At 42.4% G+C, this 23,417-nt stretch overlaps 1 protein-coding gene and 1 long non-coding RNA gene across 2 annotated transcripts in view; one reads left to right on the forward strand and one right to left on the reverse strand.

The window, feature by feature from the left end:
* plxnb2b (plexin b2b) overlaps positions 1–23,417 on the forward strand; it is a 199,932-nt gene that overhangs the window by 125,940 nt on the left and 50,575 nt on the right. Inside the window, 6 exon segments of the mRNA XM_088416301.1 lie at positions 14,035–15,149; positions 15,775–15,963; positions 16,027–16,152; positions 18,685–18,785; positions 20,450–20,576; positions 22,105–22,264. Of these exon segments, the coding sequence (XP_088272427.1) occupies positions 14,037–15,149; positions 15,775–15,963; positions 16,027–16,152; positions 18,685–18,785; positions 20,450–20,576; positions 22,105–22,264 (1,816 nt within the window). The 5' untranslated portion in view covers positions 14,035–14,036.
* Positions 18,047–19,247, reverse strand: LOC148422841 (uncharacterized). The gene is made up of 2 exons (XR_015865806.1): positions 18,901–19,247; positions 18,047–18,725 (listed from the first exon to the last, which is right to left on the reverse strand). It is a non-coding gene; the product is annotated as an uncharacterized LOC148422841 (long non-coding RNA).

Genomic DNA, 23,417 nt, shown 5'->3' on the forward strand with positions numbered 1-23,417 from the left:
CTTCACCGGCATCAACGCCAATGAGGCGTGATGCCGCGTCGCTCGCGTCCTATGCTTTTAGCCCCGGCGGCCCCGGCGGCCCCGGCTTCCGCCCGGTTGCCCCGGCAACGCCGACGGCCATCGACGCTCGTGTCCTTTTCCCTTTTTTCAATCCCTGCATCAGAAAGAATCGACCGGCTTTCTACTTGACGGGAGTTGAAGCTCAGCTCTGCGAGACGGTCTTGCTTTCCGTCGCGACGTCCGCTCGCGTTCCATCGCGCCACCTGAACCACATTTTTAATAACAATAAGGCCAGTCCGCAAAATGGGAATTTACGCGTTGACCCGTGATGCACCTCATATTCATTTTCCACCATGAATAAAACGTATTAGCTTTTTCTTTATTTCGCCCGCAAATCATGCTCATTTAGGACTTTATAGGCCCTTTTCATATGCTTAATATCAAGGCTAACTGACATACAAGCATTAATGATAGCCACGTTAAAATCTTAGCCACGTTAGCCGCGATTGATTTGAAATTAACTCCCGTCAAGTGATAGTAGTTTATTACAAATCAATCACACTGTGTATTAATTATTAGTACAAATTATTAGTCGTTTCATGTCAACGAGGGTTCGCTTTCTCGCCATAAAATGCTCAGCAAAAGTAGCATAAACACGTTAGCCACGTTAGCCGCCGTCGTTAGTTACATTGCTAACTTTCAGTTGTGCTGAAGCGGACAAACTAGAGTAGACGTGATTGGCTGAGGCAGCCAAAGAGCATGAGTCACATCGAGAGCAGTCTCCCGCTGCGGGACTGACCGGATTTGGTCGGATTTTATAACCGTGACTTTCAAAATCACGATATATCGCCATTACGTTTATCGCCCATGCCTTCCTGAAAAACTTTTAATGATGCAAACGGTGACATGTGCACGCTTTGTGACAGTTAAAAAAAAAAAACAGTACATTATGCGAGCAACATGATTTATTTTTACTGCGTTTGGACACCGCTGCATTAGAGCTACCCTACTAAGTCCTAATGTGCTCACTAGAGGACATCCTGGCCTTGTGCATTGACACAACAGTGGACACAAACAAACACGCTGGTGCTCAGGAGGATATTCTCAATCCATAAATCAATTTTCGATAGCGTTTCGGGTCAAAGGTCAGCGGGAGCTTATAACGCAGTTCCTCCATTGGCTCACATTGAGCGAGTGTACATAATAAAGTGAAATGACCTTGTTGTTTTGGACCAGACAGGAAAGACGAGATTTAGTCACGTTTGATTTAAGCGGCGGAGACATCAGCCGGCGCCTATTTGTACGACCGCCTCCAGTGTCTTAGCACGTTTCTTCTTGACAAGCAGCGAACTTGGATATTAATAGAAGAAAGTTATTTCAAGGAGATGTATAGGGAGTCTTTCACAGTTTGTGGCGTATTTTGTCAAAAAGAAACTTAACACACTCCGTGTCTTGTCTAAAATCCTGACACCGTGCCCTATATAATGTGGATGATTGGTGGGGATGGATTTTGTTACCATGACGACCAGGTGTGGAGTTATAAATAAGGCAGAGTTGTTTTTTTTTTGTTTGTGTTTGTGTTTTGGGGGTACGGCCACAAAGACAATAAAAGCCTTCTTACTTGCACAGCAGTAGTTTATAGTCTAAATCAGCGGTTGTAAAATGGGGGTACCCCTGGGGTACTTAAGTCACTTCTATGTGGGCAGGGTTTCTGCAGGTATCAGCAAATCTACTTTATTATTTTTAATGTAGTGAGGCAGAGCACATTTTCAAAATGAGAGCAAAGTAATTAGATCATGAAGCAACGGCTTGTAAAAACGTCAAAAATCTCCTCAATCCTCCTCAATTATTCATTTTTTACCTCTGCATTTCAGTTATAAATGTATTTTTTACAATTAAAATTTTTACAACATTGGATTTGAAATTTTGATATGCTATATGTGCTCCAATTTTTGAAGCAATTTTGTCATGGGGACAAAGCACAAAAACTGCAGTGTGATTTTATAAAATAAATCCAGAAACTGTTTTTAAATCAACAAAACCACATACAGTATTTTAAAGTTTTGACTTAAGTGTAATATTATATTAAGTTTATTATTGAAATTTAAGTTGAATATTTAATTGAATCATAATGATATTCTTTGAAATATCAAAAATTATATATTTTTTTTTCAATTTTAAGACAGATCTGGAGGATGATTAGAATCTTCATATTCACAAATTTGCCCGTGATTCCAAAACACTAATCCACATCTTCAACCGAACCCAATGCAGCTCTGCTTACCTTTTGGCTTCCGATGCCTGGCTGTACTGCCGCAGTTTCTGGAAAACGGCCTTGGATTTTTGCCCGGTTTCGACGTTACATAACTGCGATGCAGAAGTGTGCAACGCTCACTCTCAGAGACATTTTCACCCCCCCCCCAAAAAAAATGCAGATAACAAAAGATGAATTGTGTAGTTTCCTATTTGTCGGCTGGACAGGCACTCAAGTGTTTGTACACTAGCCACTAATACATCAATTTGACATAATATATCCTCTTTATGAACAGCCTATTTTCCTCCGTTTAATTCCAACGATAATTATGTTCCCTCCAATGCAAATCTCCAATCGAGTGCAGTCCATTAGCGCTTTGTGTGTGTGCGTGTGTGTGTCTGGACGCGGCAGAGGTGCACTTGGCTCTCCAAAAAGGAGCTCCTCTCTCGGCCAGTTTCATCGGCTTCCTGCCATGCGCCAGCTGTGTCCACACAACAGACACTCGCTTGAGGAAGAAAAAAAAAAAAAACAAACTCCATGTTTGGTAAGAAGTGCAACATCCAAGTTAACACTGTGAAGATTTTGCGTCGAGGTTCTGTTCCATATTTATTTCTTGTTCTTGCTGGAATATTCTCATTTGAGTAGGCGGGCCCGTCTCATGAAAGTTCCCCAGAGCGTATCCAAGTTGTGTTACCATGACAACCGCGGATGGCGTCAGAGCTTTGAGAGGGGTGGGAAAAAAAAAGTGTAAAGGTAATCAATGCGCATTAGTTTTTAAAGCTAAAACAGGAAGCGGTTGCCCGCATGCAAATTTGTCCGCCGCGGTCGCTCGCCGAAAAACGAGTTTCCCGCCGCACTTGACGTTTCGTCTTGAACGACGCGCCTCAATTAGGATCCGTCGCCTCGTACGCACGCTATCGGGCCTTTTCAGACCTAAGACAGGATGTGCTCCGAAGCGTTTAACCCCTCGCTCACCTCGCCCCCCCGCTGCCTCCGGGGTCAAGTCATTTAATAGCTCGAGACTTTTTATCTGCCTTGTACACGCGCATCAGCATCACAGGCCGCCGCCATGTGTCAAAAGCAGCTCCCAGATAAAGAAAGTGCTGAACGGGAATATGATCGCGGTACGGGCTTGTATCCTATTATGTTCTTAGAGTCGGGGTGCCTCGGCTTTTCCGAGCGCGGCGCTCCAAAAACTCGCCGAGTCAGCGCCGCGGCTTTGCTGTTTATTTGCAGCGCGCAAAGTGGATAACTGACTCGCACGACCGCATTTCTCGTCGGAATCAATTATACTCGCGGGGAAATTCGTTTAACGGGGAAGCCCGCATGAATTTACCTTTTCAGGGTTTTTTTTTTTTTTTTTTTTGGTTACTCTTTGTGAAATACCTGAGACGCACACACACACACGCGGACATTTGTACGAATGTACTTGTGAGAACATTCGTTGACGCCGTGCATTTGTTAGCACCTAACGGGACACGAAAACTTGACGCCGGGCAGCCAATCAGTTTCGGGAAGGTCAAAACAGGAAATAGAAATATACAGTGCAGCTTTCCAGATTAAAAGCACGCATTTTCAAAGTAAGATATCACTTATTGTTAAAAAATAAAGCGCTTGAAGAATTCTTAACACAACGTCATCTTAACTTTTGCATTATTGGAAAAGGAAAGCAGCATCGAGACGCATAGGTGTCGAACTCCTGTCCTAGAGGGCCGGTATCCTGCATTTTTTTTTTGTCTTCTCTCCTCAACACACCTGATTCAAATGATTAGTTCATTAACAGGAGCTTGAAAATGATCCTAATCACTTGAATCAGGTGTGTTTGAGACAGAGTGTTCAAAAAAATGCCGAATACCGGCCCTCAAGGACTGGAGTTCCACACCGATGCTTTAGATGGCCTGTATTTTTCGCATTTTCATCTATGCAAATATTGGTGGCATCGTATGAAAGATTGACTTCCATTCTTCAGTTACACTTGTGTTATAAGTTTGGCAATACTGCCATCCAATGGTCACAGTTATCACTACAGTGCTCAATTGGCTTATATTAGGTAAGACTTTGTCAAGGGTGACAGCTCCCTTCCATAAAAAAAAAAAAACATATTTAACTATCCATCATTTTCTAGCTGTTGCCAGGGCACACATTTTATTATTTATTATTGATATGACTACTTTTAAAGATGAGGATTGTCGTCCATGGCACGGAATGAGTTAATGGCCCTGCGTGTGAACAAGGATGGACTCAAACGTTGGGTCGGTCTGCTAGTTTTTGTTCTTGAAACCAAAAAGGTAACAACCTTTGGTAACCATGCACATCGCTGAAAGCAATGAAAAAATGAAGAACGTAACAGGAAATACAGAGCAAAAAATTCCAAAATAAGAAAACAACACAAACTAGAGCGCTTGAAAGATTCCTAACGCAGAATAAATCTCACCTTAATCCTTCTGCTTGTGAACACAGACGGATTCAGACGTTGGTTCGGTCTGCTCGCTTCTTTTAATGAATATAATGTGTTTTGACCTTGGCTAACAAAAGCTGCTATAAGCAACCCGTCCGGCTGCTAAAACCTAACTGATTCCGTCAAGTTTATTTTTCACCTTCACCCTGCTCTATTAGGAAACAAATTTCATAACTTTAGCTTTCCGTGCGCGTGCGATGCTGCGGATCGGACCGTGCGAGCGCCTCGCGGTTCTGAGAGGTGGAATTGCTGCTTTTAATGGCCTCTGTCACAAGATCACAGTGTGGTATTGTGGTGGCGGTCAGAGTTGGGATTACCTTGTCAGCGCTTCAAAATTGGCGGCGTGTGTCTTGGTGTGTGTGCGCGCGCATCCGTCTATCCGCCAAATCCCTAAAACGCGTACATGTCGGGTGCACATCTAACATTTTTTCGATCATCTTTGATTTTCTTCCACCGAGAGGTGCTTTCTCGCGGGGGGGGGGGGGGGGGGCACGCTCGCGGAGGAAGAGATGACAGTCGTCAGGCGCTACATTGTGCGCGTGTGTGACACGCCTTCATTTCCATGTTTGCGCATACAGCCCGGCGACATTTTCATTTCACTTTTGAGTGGTGACTCAGCACTTTGTTTACGCTCGCTTCACAGGTGAAGGGATCACATCAATCATGTTTCAGGATACGCTTAAAAAAAAAGTAAACACGCAAGCTAACGTTAGCTTAGTCTGATGCCTAACTCTGATTTCTGTGATGCTAGTTCTTCAGTCTGTGTTTATATATATATATATATATATATATATATATATATATATATATATATATATATATATATAATTTTAATTTTGTCATGTTTTTGTGAAAAATCCAACTTTTTCAGCTTTATACATTGCGAGAAAGCCCGCGATGTTTGGAAATTTGCAGTTAGTTAGGTTTATTGCATTATTCTGTCTGAAATGGAAATGTCCGACTGTATTTGAATGCAGCACCTAGCTGGACAACATAATGTGTTGGATTTGTGTTGTGTCATATAATGACATGATAATTGACCAGGTGTTTCTTAGCGTATTCGTGATAGACTAATAATAATAATAAAATATGAGCTCTATTGGAATTTAATTTTGAAAATATTCATTGTGCCAACATTTTTATTTCTCATGTGTTTGTGTTACTAGAAAAAAAAAAACTTTTCCAGCTTTTATAGATTGCTAGTAAGACCGCATTGTTTAGATATTTGCACTCAGTGACATCTAATATATTTTTCTGTCCAAATTTGAAATGTACGACTGCATTTGAATGCACCGTATAATTTGCATCATTTTTATCAACGTTTGTTTGTGTTCCTAGAAAAAAAACGTTTTAAGCTTTAATAGATTGCTTAACTGACAGAGTACCACTGCACCACCTAGTGTCGTAGTTGTGCAATGACACTCCAAACGGTAAAAGCGAAGCCAGTTACACCGTCGCCAGGGAGCTGAGAAGTGCAGAAATCGCCGATAGTGCCGAATTTGTTGACGTCTCAACGCGGCGGAAAATTGTGTCAAAAGTGCAGCCAGGAAAACGTCTCATTTGTCTTCATCGGGTCCGTTATTAATTCCGCAATGGTCGCTTTCATAGAATCACATTTTCAGATAGGCCCGTCTTCATTAGCCGCGTCTCGCTATTATTTATCTCCGACCGCGGGAAAGCTTCATTAGCTGCCGGCTGATGCAGGGCGCCGCTCGCTAATTTTAGCAGCCTTCATTTATTCCCAAGTAGCCACGTGTTGGATACCCCATCGTCGTGTACTCCCACGGAGTCCAAAAAAAAAAAAAAAAAAAGAATCGAAATTGGCTCCATTCCACCTGCGCTCATTCGCCCGCCAGACGTTTGCCTCTTTTCTGCTCTTTGAAGCCTCTTTAATTCCTGTGATCAGGATTAGACGCGGGGAAAAGGATGAAAAGTGGCGGGGACACGGGGAGACATCCGAGGAGAGAAGAGACTCCTTTGAAATATGTCAAGAATTGCCTGTGCGCTGACCCGCAATGAAGCAACACAAGGAAATTCACATTCTTTATTTGATTTTTTTTTTGTGCGTGACTAGCAAAGCGTTCTTTGAGGAGTTTTCTGAAAGCTAAATGAGCGACTGCGGATATTGTTCTTCCCTGACGTTGTCACACTGAGTTTCATTAGAGTCCGCTAGATTGCTCCCGAGTCCAAATCCGACTTTTAATGGTGGCCCCGGTGTGATGGAAATATGCATATTCTCGCTATTAACCGCACGGTCAACAATGGCCGCGCAGTCAGAGAGGAGGTCACGCTCCACTTACTGTTCATATTTACTAATGCAGCCAATATTTAGACTCGCGGCGGGCCTTTCACTTTTTTTGTGCGCCCAAGCTGAAACAATGATGAGCAACGGTCAGCAAACACGGCCGGGTTTCATTTCCGAACATCCCAAGTCGAACGGGATTCGTCCGTGCCTGAAAGTCAGTTGACCTCCTTTCAGAACTCTTGTAAGAACTCCGATTAATTCAAAACGAAACATATGATCAGAGGTGGGAGACTTACAATTTTTTTGTCAGAGCCCCGCCCCCTTTCCGTCATCATCAGTCAGTCATTGGTATTGTCATGCTTTAGATGAGCCTCAAATAATGGATGTCGAACTGCCTGCCCTGCAACTATAGAAGACGGTTTCATTAAAATTGGTCTAAATTTCATCTGTCACATACACTATAAGTGAAACAAAGTATTGCAAAGGTTGAATTTACGAAAAAAAAATATTGTCTTTCATCAAGGAATTAAAAAAACTTCTATCTTGCATTTCCTGGCCAAGAGCCAGGGATATTACTAAAACGGAGAGGATCATGTAAAAGTTATGATGTCTCCAGCTGATTCAATTAGGACTGGCACCAGTTTCAAGAACGTGGAAAGGTAGTCCATTTGAATCTCTTATTAATTTTGGTCTTTTGGCATATACACGCAATCATAAACTTAATGGAAAAAAGACAGTGCGCAACTTTGGGTAATTATGGAAAAATGAACTTGAGCTGCGTCACGAGGAAAAGGAAAAATAACTGCTTTGAATTCAATGCTACACTGGCGAGGCATTCACTGACCACTGACAATGTGGGAAATCTGATACACACGTAACTTAATCCGCTACAAATATATAATTTCTGTATATGAACATAAGAAAATATGAAGACTTTAGGAAGATGAGATTTATGATGTTTTTCTATAGTTTTGACGTTAATTCCAAACACTTGTTGCGTCTCACACACAGTAACATCGAAAATATTAGAATTTAACCCGAAGTTAAGGGTGCGTCCTATATGCAGCTGCTTCATATATCTGGGAATTATTATTCCTTAATTAATCAATTGATTAGCTAAATTTCAAATTCTCGATCCAGCTAGCTAAGTGGTGAAACCAATATTTTGCCTTAGTTAGCATGAGTGTGCCATCCCTTGGCTAAAATACCGCTCGAATGACGTGGAAGAAAATGACGGAAAAATGGCGAAAATACTGCACAAGATTGTTTTCCAGGGGTGAAAATGTGTTTGAACAGGCGGAGTAATAACGTTCTAAACTACACGCCTCACATTTGCTCTCTACTAGCTTTTTGTTTTATTTCTTGTATTTACTACGGTGAAATGACACCCCCTTGCTTTCAAGGTTCCGCCGCGTGTTCCAAACGCTCTCACCACAAACAAAAAGTCAAATGTCATTCGTCTCGCCACAAAGCTTGAGCCGACTTTCGAACACTTTGACACCCCGATTATTATTGTTTGTTTGTTTGTGGGGGAATTTTGTTTCGGCGTTTGAGGTCTTGAGACTCGATGCCAAAACGGAGTTCTGCGTGAAAATCCAGCCTTGGCTTTGGAATAGTTCTCAGCAGCAAACTTTTCTTATCTTCATCGAGTTTTAACCCCCCCCCACCCTGGTGTTTCCTTTTTCTTTTTGTTTCACTCGCTTATGAACTTCTTGTTCCTGTGTCGCTAACAAAAAAAAAACCAGACTGGCTCATTGTGTCTGCTATAATAGCCGTCACATTTGAAGTTGTCATTCTTCGCCGCCAGACCTTGAAATGTTTTCGCAAACGTTTTTTTTTTTTTTTTTTTTCCTGGTCTGCTACAAATAAAGGTGCAAACGTATTTGAAATGAGCATGTCTTTGCTGTGAATTGTTGCCAGAGTATTTTGGAGTTCAGAAAGTAATGAGTTGAAATCAGACTGGGATTTGAGCACAAAATGATTCTCGAACTGTACTAGTGGTAAGTCTTTTTTTTTTCTTGGACGCATTTTTTTAGTGCTGTTGTTTTGAACGTTTAAGCAGGGGCGGGAATTTGACATGTTTTTACGATTTTGGTCATTCATTATTTGTCTCATTCATAGTCCCTGATGTAAACCGTAATTGTCATTCTACTGCTTCATCGTTTTATTTTACTCATGCTTCCGTCTTTTTGTTACTATGTTGTTGTTTGTTGGCTAAACGGGCACGTCGGACGCTCGCCTCTCCAGTGAGTGACACAAATACGGATTGACAAAAAACCCACTTTCAAAGATTATTTACTGTAAATTTTATTTACTTTTTTCTCACGTTTTGAACCTTGTGGCTTATAGGCTCTTCTGCGGGTTATTTGCTAGCCACCAGAGGGCAAACTCCCAGTAAACAAAGGAACACACCCATACACTGTGTAAATTTCAGACTATAAGCCACTACTTTTTACTCATGCATTGAACCCTGTGGCTTCTAGTCCAGTGCAACTTATCTGCGGATTTTTTAATAGCCCCCAGAGGGCAATCGCTCAGTAAACACAAAAACTCTCACACACTGTAAATTTCAGACTATAAGCCGCTACTTTTTACTCATGCATTGAACCCTGTGGCTTCTAGTCCAATGCAATGTATCTGCAGTTTTTTTAATAGCCTCCAGGGGGCAATCTCTCAGTAAACACAGGAACTCTCACACACTGTAAATTTCAGATTATAAGTCGCTACTTTTTACTCATGCTTTGAACCCTGTGGCTTCTAGTCCAATGCACCGTATCTGCAGTTTTTTTAATAGCCTCCAGGGGGCAATCGCTCAGTAAACACAGGAACTCTCACACACTGTAAATTTCAGACTATAAGTCGCTGCTTTTTACTCATGCTTTGAAACCTGTGGCTTCTAGTCAAGTCAACTTATCTGCAGTTTTTTTAATAGCCTCCGGAGGGCATTTTCTCAGTAAACACAGGAATCTCACACTGTAAATTTCAGACTATAAGCCTCTACTTTTTGCTCATACATAGGCTTATAGTCCGGTGCAGCTTTTATATGGCGAAAGTCGATTTTCGGTTCCATTTTGTTGCTGCGGCTTATACTCCGGTGCGTCTTATAGTTCGAAAAATACGAGCTAACCCTTTTTAGGTTTCTCGTCATTTGTAGTTTGCTGTCAAAATGGACATTTTCCACAAATTTGCAAGTAACTATAGAATTCTCAACACTATTGATGTCTTGGGCTTCTTTACCACTTGATGGCGCCATGGAGCAAATGAAGCACCATTAAGCTTTGAACCATGTTCAAACCAATCGGCTCCAAATTTCCATCGTATCATCAAGCTTCATTTGGCCATCACTGGCACTAGCTAGCTTAGCGCCTATCATCTGGCTATGAGAACCCTTAAAAAAAATAAGAATAAAATACAACTTTAATGTTCCGTTTTTGCATTGTCTGAGGATTTCGATTCCAAAACAAAACATTACTCAGCCGTTGAGAACCACAGACTCGGGCATATATGCTAATCGTCTTCGGATATGGTTAACGCGCTAGCTCTTAATGATTACCATCATTTTGCGTAATCAAAATAAATGCAAATCATCGGGTGTCCCTTTTTCCGAGGTTTATTTTTATTAGGCTGTCGCATAAACGTCCCCTTTAATGTACTTCTTGTTTTTTTGTTTTTTTTTTGCTTAGCAACAGCATTTCCCATCTTGCCAACTTGACATTTTTTCTTTATTTAAAGCATAAAAACGAAACAATCGCTCGCATTTCAGCGCCGCGTAGACCCAGTCTGGGATTTTATTGCTCAATTTGGATGTTGATGAAATGTTTTAAAAGATCATAACACATTTATGCGGGGGCGGGGGATCCCTCTGGAGATAGTAGTGGTCTAACTCCGCCATAAAACAAATCAAATATGCTTGCGCTCGGCTTTAAAAGCGACACGCGGCAACGTGAGAGCAGTTAGCGCTTTTATGTTCACCTCCACCTGCGCAAACGGCGCCAAGCGCAAATCTGAACGTCGGCTGGTGCGCCGCCAGGGCGACGACCGTGTTTTACAAGGCTCCGCTTTTCATTTTTCATTTTTCTTTGCGGCAATATCGTTTTTAACGTAGCTGAATTTGGAACGGGTCCAAGGTTTTTTGAAATGGGTTTTTGGGGGTCGGCCAGCGAGCCGCATCGCTAGCAGACACACTTGAGTTTTCTATCAATTCACTACAAAATTAATCAAGGCAGGGCGGGGGGGGGCATATCATTGTAAATGGTTGCTGGCAACGAATAGTTTAAAAGTAAGTAAATACACTCATCCATTTTTCAAACTGAGTACAACACACAGTAATTCTTTTTCAAAGCAATGTAATTAGGGGAAACCAACAAAAATATTTAAAAGCATTTTTAAAACATGAATGTAAATCTTATTTTTAGAGCGTATCTATACAGGATCGACCTGATAAATTGAGCTAAATTTAATGGAAAATCCAAATGACATGAACAATTCCATGGAATACATCATACATATTTTTATTCAACTTTTATCACCAAACACACACACATACATATATATGTATATATGTATATATGTGTATATTATTTATCCTATATTATTCCTATATTCCTATATTATTATATATATTATTATTATATATATATTATTTTTAAGACAAATATATATATATATATATATATATATATATATATATATATATATATATATATATATATATATATATATATATATTAGGCATCATCACGCTGTTGCTAGTACTTTAAAATTTCCAGGGGAAGAAAAAAAAATACAGATTATTTTTAAGACAAACCTATATGTCCTAGTATAACAATTTTAAGAAGAAATTGATGTAAATTTCCTGTTCTTGAAATTCTAGTTTCTAGTGCCTGATTGTAAAAGAGTCACAAACAAACTGCGAGTGCCAATACTTTAAAAGTGGTCTGATATGTGTCATGATTCCAATACATTATTTGATTATTCATTTATTCCGTCAACATTAGTGTGTGTCTGTAACTAAAATTTAGGTTAAATTGAGTTAAATTAAGTCAAGATTTTTTTAATGTGGCAGAATGCTGGTTGGGTGATTTACGAGATTTTTACAATAGTTAATCGTTACTTAATTCTTAAGAAAGTTATGCATATACTACGGATGAGTCTTGTAAATGTGTAAACATTTTTGCTGTATCAGCATTTCGCATAGACGCATAAATTCAAACTTCTTGAAACGTTGAATTTATTGACCGATCGAAATTGTAATCGTTCAAAATGACGGAAAACAATCGAGAGTCTACTTTACGATAGAGTGTTACCAACACCATCCAATTTTTTTCCTGGACGATGGCGCCATGTTTTTTTTGCGTGTTTCCGTAAAAACGCTCAAATACCGTTTGCGGCGCCGCCAAAAGCACCGTTTTCCCTACGAAGTGTTCCGGTGGTGATTTGTTAGCACCGGGAAATAAAAAGTAAGGCTTTGAGAGCAAGCAAACAAACGGAACGATATATCACGCCTCGGTGGAGGTAATAAATCGCGGTTCCCGCCGACCGATGGAGTCGCAGTTTGTTTCTCCGCTGTCGAAAGTGGTTTGAAGTAACTAACTGTCACGCGAGCGGAAGCAGGTGCTGCTGACTTTTGCCTCCTCGCGGCCTTATTAGCTCCAGGCAATCTTTTATCCCGCTAACCCAAATCTGCATAAGCAGCCTCTTCCCGCATTTTTACGGGCAAATTGCGCACCCCCTACTGCAAAATTTCTGCTTTTATTTCATGGCAAGTTCTGTCTTCATGTTTGTGTGTGCCAATGTGAATTTATTACAAAAAAAATTTGCTCATAGCGATGACAAATGGCATTCAATTGAAGTAATCCATGCATGTCACAGTGAACAGCTGTTACATGAACTACTTTTTTTTTTTTTGCCCCTAAACAAAATAGTTCTGCGGAAAACAGGTCACAGTTGGGATTATTTATAGTGTAACGGGGTCACCAAGTAGTTGTGGCAATTGTGGCGCTGGTGTGCCAGGTAAAAGAAGAAACTAATGTATGTGTATACAATTAAGACGATATTTCAACATGCTTAACTGTCAGTCAGGTGTACAAAGAAGTTTCACGATAGTTCATGTCAAAACCTAAAAATATGATTTAAAAAAAGACCTGACTTCTAAAACTAAAGTTAACGTGATTTATTTTTTATTTTTTTTAAGTTGCTAGATGTCCCATAGAGGTTAATCGCTGAAGAAATACACATGATAATGTTAATGCTACTTTGACCCTAGAAATAGAAATCTTGGTCTAACTTATATATATCTAATATTATATACTATTATTAGATAACTAAGTTTTATTTTTTTTTATCATAAAACAGTATAAGATAAACCATAATTCATTCATTTATTTCATCTAGAGACTAGTGACCGATACCGTAACTTTTTTTCGATACTAATTCTTTTGGTTGAGAAAATTTCCACCCAAAAAATTGCCTAATTTTAAGGAAAGAGCCTTCCTTAAAATTTCTCTGAAGTAAGATGATTTTTTTATTTTATAACTCCTAGTCTGTGAAAATGCTGCGCTAGCTAGCAAACCACAAGACTGCGCTAGTTTTTGTGGATGTTTTGTTTATATTTGAGTAAAGTGTGCTTCAGGATACTTTTTCAGACCTAATACTCAACTCGAGCATTTTCCTATTTTATAATTCGTAGGTTGCGAAAACGGTGCGCTAGCTTGCGAACCACGAGATTGCGCTAGTTTTTGTCAATGTTTAGTATATAGTTGACTATAGTGTGCTTCAGGATACTTCTTTCAGACCAAGTACCCAACTCGAGTATTTTTCAATTTTATTATTCGTAGCTTGCGGAAACGGTGCGCTAGCTTGCAAACCACGAGATTGCGCTAGTTTTTGTCGGTATTTTGTATATAGATGACTATAGTGTGCTTCAGGATACTTTTTTCAGACCAGGTACCCAACTCGAGTATTTTTCTATTTTATTATTCGTAGGTTGCGAAAACGGTGCGCAAGCTAGCAAATCACAAGTTTACGCTCGTTGTCATGGTTTTATTCATAGCTTTTCCGTCTTCCTGTTCCGCGCAGAGATGGCAAGCTGGGTGTCCCTGTTCCTCATCCTGGCCTGCCGGCGGACCTGGGCCACCCCGGAGGCCTTCCCCGAGTTCACCTCGGACACCCCCATCAACAACGTGGTCCAGGACCCGCGCACGGGCCGCGTGTACGTCGGCGCCGTCAACGCCGTCTACCAGCTGGGGCCCTCGCTTCGAGCCGAGGCCCGGGCGGAGACGGGCCCCCGCAAGGACGCCCGGACCTGCACGCCGCCGGCCTCGGCCTGCCAGGACACCAAACTCATGGACAACATCAACAAGCTCCTGCTGGTGCACCCGTCCAACGGCTCGCTGATCGTATGCGGGAGCCGCTACCGGGGCATCTGCTCGCTCCTCAACCTGTCCAACGTAGAGCAGCAGCTCTACTACAGCGACAACAAAGGCGAGCGGACTTACGTGGCCAGCATCGAGGACAACGTCAACGTGGTGGGCGTCATGTCCAACTTCGTCAAGGACCAGCGTAAATTCGACGTGTTCCTGGTGGGCAAGGGATACGGCAGCCTGGACAGCACCAAGATCATCACCACGCGGATCCTGCAGGACTTCCGCGAGTGGGTGGTGTTCGAGAGCATCATCGAGGCCTCCACCATCCAGACCATGCCTTTCGGGCCCAGGTACCTGCACGACTTCAGGCACGCCTTCGCCGCCGACGGATTCGTCTACTTCGTCTTCTCCAGGACCCTGGACGGCACCGATAACAAAAACGTGACCTTCGTGTCGCGCCTGTGCGAGAACGACCATCATTTGTATTCGCACACGGAGCTGCAGCTCAAATGCGGGCCGGAGAACCGCTACAGCAAAGTTCAGGCGGCCTACGTGGCCTCGCCGGGGAAGGAGCTGAGCAGGGTCATGACCGAGTGGGGGACGTACGGGATGGTGCAGCCTTGGAATAAGGTGCTCTTCGTGGTGGCCAGCTCGGAGGACGAGCACTTGGACTCGGCCCTGTGCGTCTACACGCTCAACGCCATCAACGAGCGTCTGGTGGACATCATCACCGCCTGCTACAGCGACTCGGGCAAGATTTCCGGCTTCCCCGCCGTCGACATCCCGTACTCGTCGAAGACGGCGGAGTTCTGCACCTCCAAAATCGCGGTGAGGGCCCTCTTTTTTTTCATCTTTAAAAGTACTAATTATTATAATAATAAAAAAAAAAAACTTTTATTGCTGATCACCCCTGTAAAATGGATTTTTGACGTCCATATCCGTCAATGGCAGGCAATGAGTCCAATCCGAACCCTCAAAGCGAGCTTTGTTGTTTCCCTTGCGCGGTTGGAATATTGAAGGTTGTTTTGCGTGCGCTCGTTTCCTACAGAAAGACACGTTGGAGCAGTACAAGTGTTATAATAATTAAAAAAAACTTTTACTGCTGATCACCCCTTTAAAATGGATTTTTGACGTCCATATCCGTCAATGGCAGGCAATGAGTCCAATCCGACCCCTCAAAGCGGGCTTTGTTTTTTCCCTTGCGCGGTCGGAATATTGAAGGTTGTTTTGCGTGCGCTCGTTTGCTACAGAAAGACACGTTGGAGCAGTACAAGTGTTATAATAATAAAAAAAAACTTTTACTGCTGATCACCCCTTTAAAATGGATTTTTGACGTCCATATCCGTCAATGGCAGGCAATGAGTCCAATCCGAACCCTCAAAGCGTGCTTTGTTTTTTTCCCTTGCGCGGTCGGAATATTGAAGGTTGTTTTGCGTGCGCTCGTTTCCTACAGAAAGACACGTTGGAGCAGTACAAGTGCGGCGGGGACTTCCTGCCCACGCCTCTGGCCAGCAAGCCGCGATTCGCCTTGAAATCCAACGCGGTGCTGAGCAAGCCGGGCCTCCTGACCGCCGTGGCCATCGCCGTGGAGAACGATCACACCGTGGCCTTCTTGGGCAACGGCCAAGGAGAAGTCTTCAAGGTGGAGCGCTTTGGGCGACCGGAGCTTTTTTCCCAAGACGGCTCAAGGTCTTTTGTCGCGTAGGTTCACCTGACGTCCTCGTCGTACGTGTACGACAAGGCCCCCGGCGACACCGCGGGCGAGAAGGTCAACAAGAACCTTTTCTTCGACAAGGACCACAGCCACATCTACATCACCGCCGACAAGAAGGTGCCTTCTCCTTTCTTGGCCTTCAAACGATTGGACGCAAAGCAAAATATTGCAATATAAGACAGCAAACTCAAAACCATTCCGTGAAATTTCCTTGTTTCCTTACTTGCCATCCCTGTTTATTTTTGTCTTGGTTTTTTTGTGGTCTTCTTTCCTTGCTTCCTTGTTTTCCTTCTGACTTGTTTCCTTGCTCGCTTGTTTTTTTCTTTCCTTGCTAATTGCCCTGCATCCGTCCTTCCTTGTTTTCCTGCTTCCTTAGTTTCCTTGCCTCCTTCCTTCTTGGTTTTCTTGCTATCTTTGTTTCCTAGTGTCATTGCTTCCCTTGTTTTCTTGCTTCCTAATTTCGTTGTGTCCTTCCTTCCTTCCTTCCTTCCTTCCTTCCTTCCTTCCTTCCTTTCTCCCTCCCTTCCTTCCTTCCTTCCTTCCTTCCTTCCTTCCTCCCTCCCTCCCTCCCTTCCTTCCTCCCTTCCTTCCTTCCTTCCTCCCTCCCTTCCTTCCTCCCTTCCTTCCTTCCTTCCTTCCTTCCTCCCTCCCTCCCTTCCTCCCTCCCCCCCTTCCTTCCTTCCTTCTTTCCTTTCTTCCTTCCTTCCTCCCTCCCTCCCTCCCTCCCTCCCTCCCTTCCTTCCTTCCTCCCTCCCTCCCTCCCTCCCTTCCTTCCTTCCTTCCTTCCCTGCTTGTTTTTTGTTTTTTTTCTTTCTTTCTTTTCTTTGTTTCCTGGATTTTCTTTGCTTCCTTGCTTCCATGTTTTCTTGCTTATTTCTTTGCTTTCCCGTGTCCTTACGTTCATCCTTCCTTGTTTCCTTCTTTCTTTGGCTCCTCCCTTCTTGGTTTTCTTAGTGTCATTGATTCCCTTGTTTCCTTGCTTCCTAATTTCATTGTGTCCTTCCTTGTTTCCATGCTTCCTAGTTTCCTTGTCTCCTTCCTTCATGGTTTTCTTGCTATATTTGACTCCTAGTTTTCTTGCTTCCCTTGTTTTTACTTCCAAATTTCCATCCTCCCTTTTTTGCTTCCTCGTTTCCTTGCTTAGTTCCCTGCTTGTTTATATCTTTTTTTTGCTACCTTTTCTTTATTCCCCATCCCTTTTCCTTCTCCCTTGCTCGTTTCTTTGCTTCCTTGTTTAAGAAGCAAGTAAGGAATCAAAGTAACTAGCAAGTAAGGAAATCGTATGAAAAAGGAAGGAAATAAAATCACCCTCCAAGGAATTAGGCATGCAGCTGCTCTGTTTTTCCGATAAAATTGGCAGTCAAAGAAAAAAATAACATATGGAATATTTAATGCAACTCAGCTGACTTTAATGCATGGCACTCAAGGCCAACCTGTGCATTACCTGCGGTGGAAGGGGGGTGGGATCATAATGGACGAGCAGAAATTAATTTTCAAACCATCCCCGGGGGCAAATGTGGGAACGGTGCGCGCCAGGGAGGAAAGAGCTGTTTGCTGTGCCTGTCTGATAATCGACTGCTCATAAATTGTTTCTAAATCCCCGTCATATTCACGCCAGCGCTGGGGCTTCCGCGCCGCTGACACCTTACCTCGGCGCGGTTATAAAAAGCGGGGGGGGGGGGGGGGGGGTGTATGCTTATTCGCTTTTGCTACGCCATAAAGCTAAAGTGTGCATGAAAAATACATCTGCCGCTGTCGTTATACGGCAAACGAATCATATGTGCCCTCTTAAGAGGACCATAAGACACGACAGCGGTGAGATTTCCACCACGCAGACTCGATTCGAGAAAAGAATGAAGGCGGGTCCTGTTTACATCTTTTCACGTCAACGGCACTCAGTGTTGACTGCAAATATTTGGATTCTTTCAAAGTCCAATGAAAGCTTGTCTATCCACTTGAGACACTTTACAAAATAAAAGCATATAAAATAAAAGCAAAGGAGAACATAAAACACAATTTAGCAAGAGTTTACTTTCTGTTCCAATTAATTTTCTCTCAATTTGAAAAGGAAACCGTACTCTTCCTGCCACGCCATTGTCTATCCACTTGAGACACTTTACAAAAAAAGGCATACAGAGTTTTGCAAAGGAGTCCATAAAACACAATCAAGAAGTTATTGTTCCAATTAATTTTCTCTTCATTTGAAAAGGAAAATGTACTCTTCCTGTCACCCCACAGTCCATCCACTTGAGACACTTTCCAAAGAAAAACAAAAACATGCAGAGTTTTGCGAAGGAGTACATAAAACACAAGTAATCAAGGAGTTACTTCTTGTTCCAATTAATTTTCTCTGCATTTGAAAAGAAAACTGTACTCTTCCCGTCACGCCACAGTCCATCCACTGGAGACACTTGACACGACATTAGTGCGTGACTTCTGCGGTTGATGTGGGCAGCAGCGGGAATAGCAGCAGATTGTGAATAGAACAAATAGATTTGGAGTCCCCCGGGGCGGGTGCAAAAGTAAGCGCTGGATTATTCAAGGAGGCTTCTTTGCGGCATCCCGTGCCTCCAAAACCCGGCCCGCCGTGCCGCTCGCCTTCCCCGGGGTGAGCGCTGACTGATGGTGTGACGTGCCCTCACGCCGCAGATCACCAAGGTGCCCGTGGAGACGTGCCTGCAGAAGAAAGACTGCCATTCCTGCGTCAATATGAGGGACCCTTATTGTGGCTGGTGTGTGCTGGAGGGCAGGTGAGAATTCAAGCGCACGCACACACACACGCAAACGCACGCAGAGGCAAAGTTCCAACTCCCCAGCACATGGGAGTGTTTTCCACAGTGTTTTACGGCGGACGTTTTTACTAACCCACATTGTTAATATCTCGTCTCTTGCTCGGTGCAGCCAGCAGAAATTAAAGCAGTTTGTCAGCCCCGCGCGGCGGAATTCGCTCTCGCCGCCTTCTATTCATGCGTACAATGCTGATGGTTGCCACATATTTGCCTGGATTGATTGCGGAGATCGATAGCAGTCACATCAACCCCAAGCTTCATTTTGTTAGGCTGTATATTATTTCGCGACGTTTCGTTAAAGCGTCGGAGATATTTTCAAGGGAGTCGGTTTGGTAGTTATGTCGTTAGTTAGCGAGTAAAACAGCTTTTTAGTTAGATAGTTAGCCAACTTCAATAGCATCTTCTTCTGTCTCTTTTTGTTAACTGGGATATTGCCCCCTAGTGGATAAGAAAAAAAACAACAATGGACCATCAGCTGCAAGCTTCAAAACGTGAAAAAAAAACTCGTAGTTTTAAATTTACAATAACTAACTTACTCAGTAGCTAACAACTGGCTAGCTAACGAACAGAGGTGGGCAGTCCATTGGTCCTTCATTCCGTCACTGACAGACGAAAACACTTTAAAACGGCGGCCTAATCCTGATAGAACGGTCGAATCATTTTCACCCCTCATTGTAATTGTCACCGGTTTGACTCCAAATTTCACAGAAATCTTTAAACAGCCATAAACTCGAGAACACTGAAGTATAAACACTAACCGGGCGAGTAAGTCAGTTAGTTAGTCAGTTAGTTAGTTCGTTAGTTATGTGGCAAACATCAACATTCAATCTAGCACGATAACTAACAAACTAGTTAGCCAAATACGTCGCAAACATAAGCATTCTATCCCGCTGCATAACTAACTCACTACTGTAACTTATTTGCTAGCTAGATATGTGTCAAACAGCATTCTATCTAGCTAGATAGCTAACTAACTAAATAACTAACCTGCAAGCTAGCCCGGTAGGTAGTTCGGTAATTAGGTAGCTAGCTTGCTAGCTTGATATCTATTTACACCGGTTTTAAATCTCTGTAAAATAGTCTATAATTCTTAGTAAAATTTTTGTTGTTTATAATTATTGTTGCTTATAATCCGGTGCGCTTTATGATCTGAAAATTACGGTTAATTACAGGAGGTAGTAGGTAAAGAACATTTTTTATCTATGTGAGAAGGTTTAAATAGTGCAAGAAAAATGTCATTTTGTGACACTTTATTATAATCAATAGAAAAATAATGTTTCAATAGCAAAGTGAACATTTTAAAGACTTATTAAGGGAGATACGGCAATAACCTCGTTTCTTCATTGCCTCTGAACTAAGTCCTAGTGTCCCCAATAGAGGACATTCCAAATTTGGTCAGGAAGAGATGTGTTGGCTTCACACCGCAAGACAGATGAATGAACAGAACACGGTTCTGTCCCGACAGTCGGACTTAATATCCGTTGTTATTCCTAACAGCACTTGTGGAAAATCCATCGGCGTTTTTGAAGCTTCTCAAACGGGGGGTTTCAGCTTTTTTGCGCGTCGGGCTTTGAAATGTGGAACCGATGTGTGTGTGTGCGGAATTGTTCCGGCGGCGAGTGCAGGTGCACCAGGAGGTCTGAGTGCCGTCGGGCAGAGGAGAAGAATGGCTGGCTGTGGAGCCCCAGGCAGCAATGTGTCAAGATCGTCTCCTTCTACCCTCCCAACCTCTCCTGCAAAAAGAGCCAGAAGGTAGCCCTCACTTTTTTTATTTCTTTTTTTTTCCATCGCTTTCTTCTATCTGTTTGTTCTTCACACAAGTCGGCGTGATGAACGCTCGCCTGTGCCCATCTAAAAGCCGGCGCCGGGCTTTATTCCTGCCCCGTTATCGATCCCGCGGCAAAAACCGGCTTATTATAACTGACCCGCTGAAGATGGAGGGACTCCATTTGTTTCCCTTTTGTGGAACATTTTTTCCGATCGATACCAGTATGAGTAGTCGCTGATACCAAGCACCGATACCACTGATCAGGGATGTCACGATCACATTTTTCGGTCCAGGTCTTCTGATTTTCGGTATCTCGGCCTCATCTAATGCTTTGCAGATATGTTAACTCATTCAATCCCAAAGACAGATTTTTACGTGTTTTAAGAGTGAAGACATTCAAGTAGATGGTTTCTTCGTAGCTTTGGTACCTAAAGTCATTGATTACTTCGGTTCTGTAGTGCCAATGGTAATTCATTACTTTAGTAATTTAAGAAATTAATAATTGAGGACTTAATGCTGAAAATTAATCATTATTTTACCTTGAGTACTTTATGAATGAACTTGGTTTATTTAGCACGAACAGTTTTTAGCACTTCTTTAACACTTGAAAAAAAATGCTTTGAAAAAAGTCTTTGACTTGTGTTTCACCTCAGGACAGTAGGTGGCGGTAGAGACCAGTTAATGCACAGGTGTCAAACTCAAGGCCCGCTACATCATTTTATGTGGCCCGCCAAATGCTGATTTGATTTGAAGTTTCTAGCTAAACTTGCAGATCGTCTTCAAAAATAACCATTTTCTGTTCCCGATCTATCTTTTGAACAGTTTTTATCGGCCTCTGTTTTCAAAACTAGGTAAAGATGTAAACCAGCAAAAACGGCGTTTATTAGACACACGTTTTTCTATTTTTAAGTCCTAAATTTTCAGGATTTTAGAGAAATTATAGCGGTACGTTAAAATGGAAGCTTTTTTAGACTATTTTTAGATTGATTCCGGCACTCTAACAGACACTATAAGTACAACGTGGCCCACCATAAAAATCAGTTTGACACCCTTGAGTTAATGTCTGGAACTCCAGTCCTCGAGGGCCGGTATCCTACATGTTTTCAAACCTTTTCCCTCAAAAACACCTGATTCAAATGATTGGGATCATTTCGAAGCTCCCGCAGAGCTTGCTAATGAGCTCATCATTTGAATCAGGTGTGTTGGGGAAAGAAAACCGGAAAACATGGAGGATGCCGGCCCTCGAGGACTGGAGTTTGACACCTGTGTCTTACATGGTCATCATTACGTGGCAGACTACAAAGACGGACCGTACCACTTTAATTTGAGTGGTCGAAGGAAAAAAGATATTCATAAATAACGAATGATCGCGCCTTTAAAAGCATTTACAAAAATTGTGAAAAAAATGCAGACAGTTTGCGTTAAGTAAATGAATATCCTCGATACTTGGGAATGACATAAATATTCAAAAAATTGAGGGATTTGACCGCATGCCGTTCCGTCCTACGCTAGGTGAAGATCAATATTCCTTCGCTGCCCGCCATCGGCCCCTCGGACCGGCTGCAGTGCTCCTTCGAGTCCTTCCAGAGCGCCGGCGTCATGTCCGACTCGGGTCAGGTCTCGTGCGACCTGCCCCACCCGTCGCTCATCCCGCACACCGCCGGGCATCGAGGTAGGCGTGGCCTTTTCCGCCATTTTGATGACTCGCCGTCATAAATAAATGACCGCCTTGCAATATGAATGAGCTCACCTTTATTAAATATAAAACAGCGGAAAATATGCACTTGTGCTTTTTTCTCTCACTTACAATTATCTGCGGAACACAATCAGAAAAATTCGCATTATTTACGCACGCCGCCTAGCCCGGAGCGCCGACTGCGGACCCAAAGTTGACGTGCCGAAACAAACGTTTTTGGATTTAGTTCAAATAACTGGATGGGAATTTTTTTTCACACATTATTATTGTCGTACATTATTAGTACTTCTACAAGTACTACGACTACTATTTTACCACTTCTACTACAACCACCACTACTAGTATTCCTACCACTATTGTACTTCTACAATGACTACTACTACAAATACTACTACTACTACTACAAATACTACTACTGCTACTACTACTACAAATACTTCTACTACTACTACTATTGTAGTAGTTGTACTACTTCTACTACAAGCTCTAGTACCACTGTTGTACTACATCTACTGCAAGTATTACAACTACTATTTTAGTACTTCTACCACATGTACTACTACTACTATTGTACTCCACCTCCTACAAGTACTGTACTACTAGTGTACTACTACTACTACTACTGCTACTATTATACTCCACCTACTACAAGTACAACTACTACCAATAATATTACTGCTACTGGTAGTAGTAGTAACAACAAAAATTGTGCACTAAGGTCACTACTCTTGTAGTACCTGTACTACTACTACTACAAGTACTATTACCACTTTTGTGCTACTTCTGCAATTATTGCTACTACTTTTGTAGTACTGCTACCACAGGTGCTACTACTACTGCTGTTGTACTCCACCTACTACAAGTACTGTACTACTAGTGTACTACTACTACTACTACTGTTATACTCCACCTACTACAAGTACAACTACTACCAATAACATTACTGCTACTGGTAGTAGTAGTAACAACAAAAATTGTGCGCTACGGTCACTACTATTGTAGTACTTCTACTACTACTAGTAGTAGTACTACTACAAGTACTATTACCACTGTTGTGCTACTTCTACAAGCATTGCTACTACAATTGTACTACAGCTACTACAGGTGCTACTACTACTATTGCTACTGC

This window comes from Hippichthys cyanospilos, chromosome 6 (genome assembly GCF_059441005.1).
Source record: "Hippichthys cyanospilos isolate Australia breed blue-spotted pipefish chromosome 6, RoL_Hcya_1.0, whole genome shotgun sequence".
Classification (NCBI taxonomy): Eukaryota; Metazoa; Chordata; class Actinopteri; order Syngnathiformes; family Syngnathidae; genus Hippichthys; species Hippichthys cyanospilos.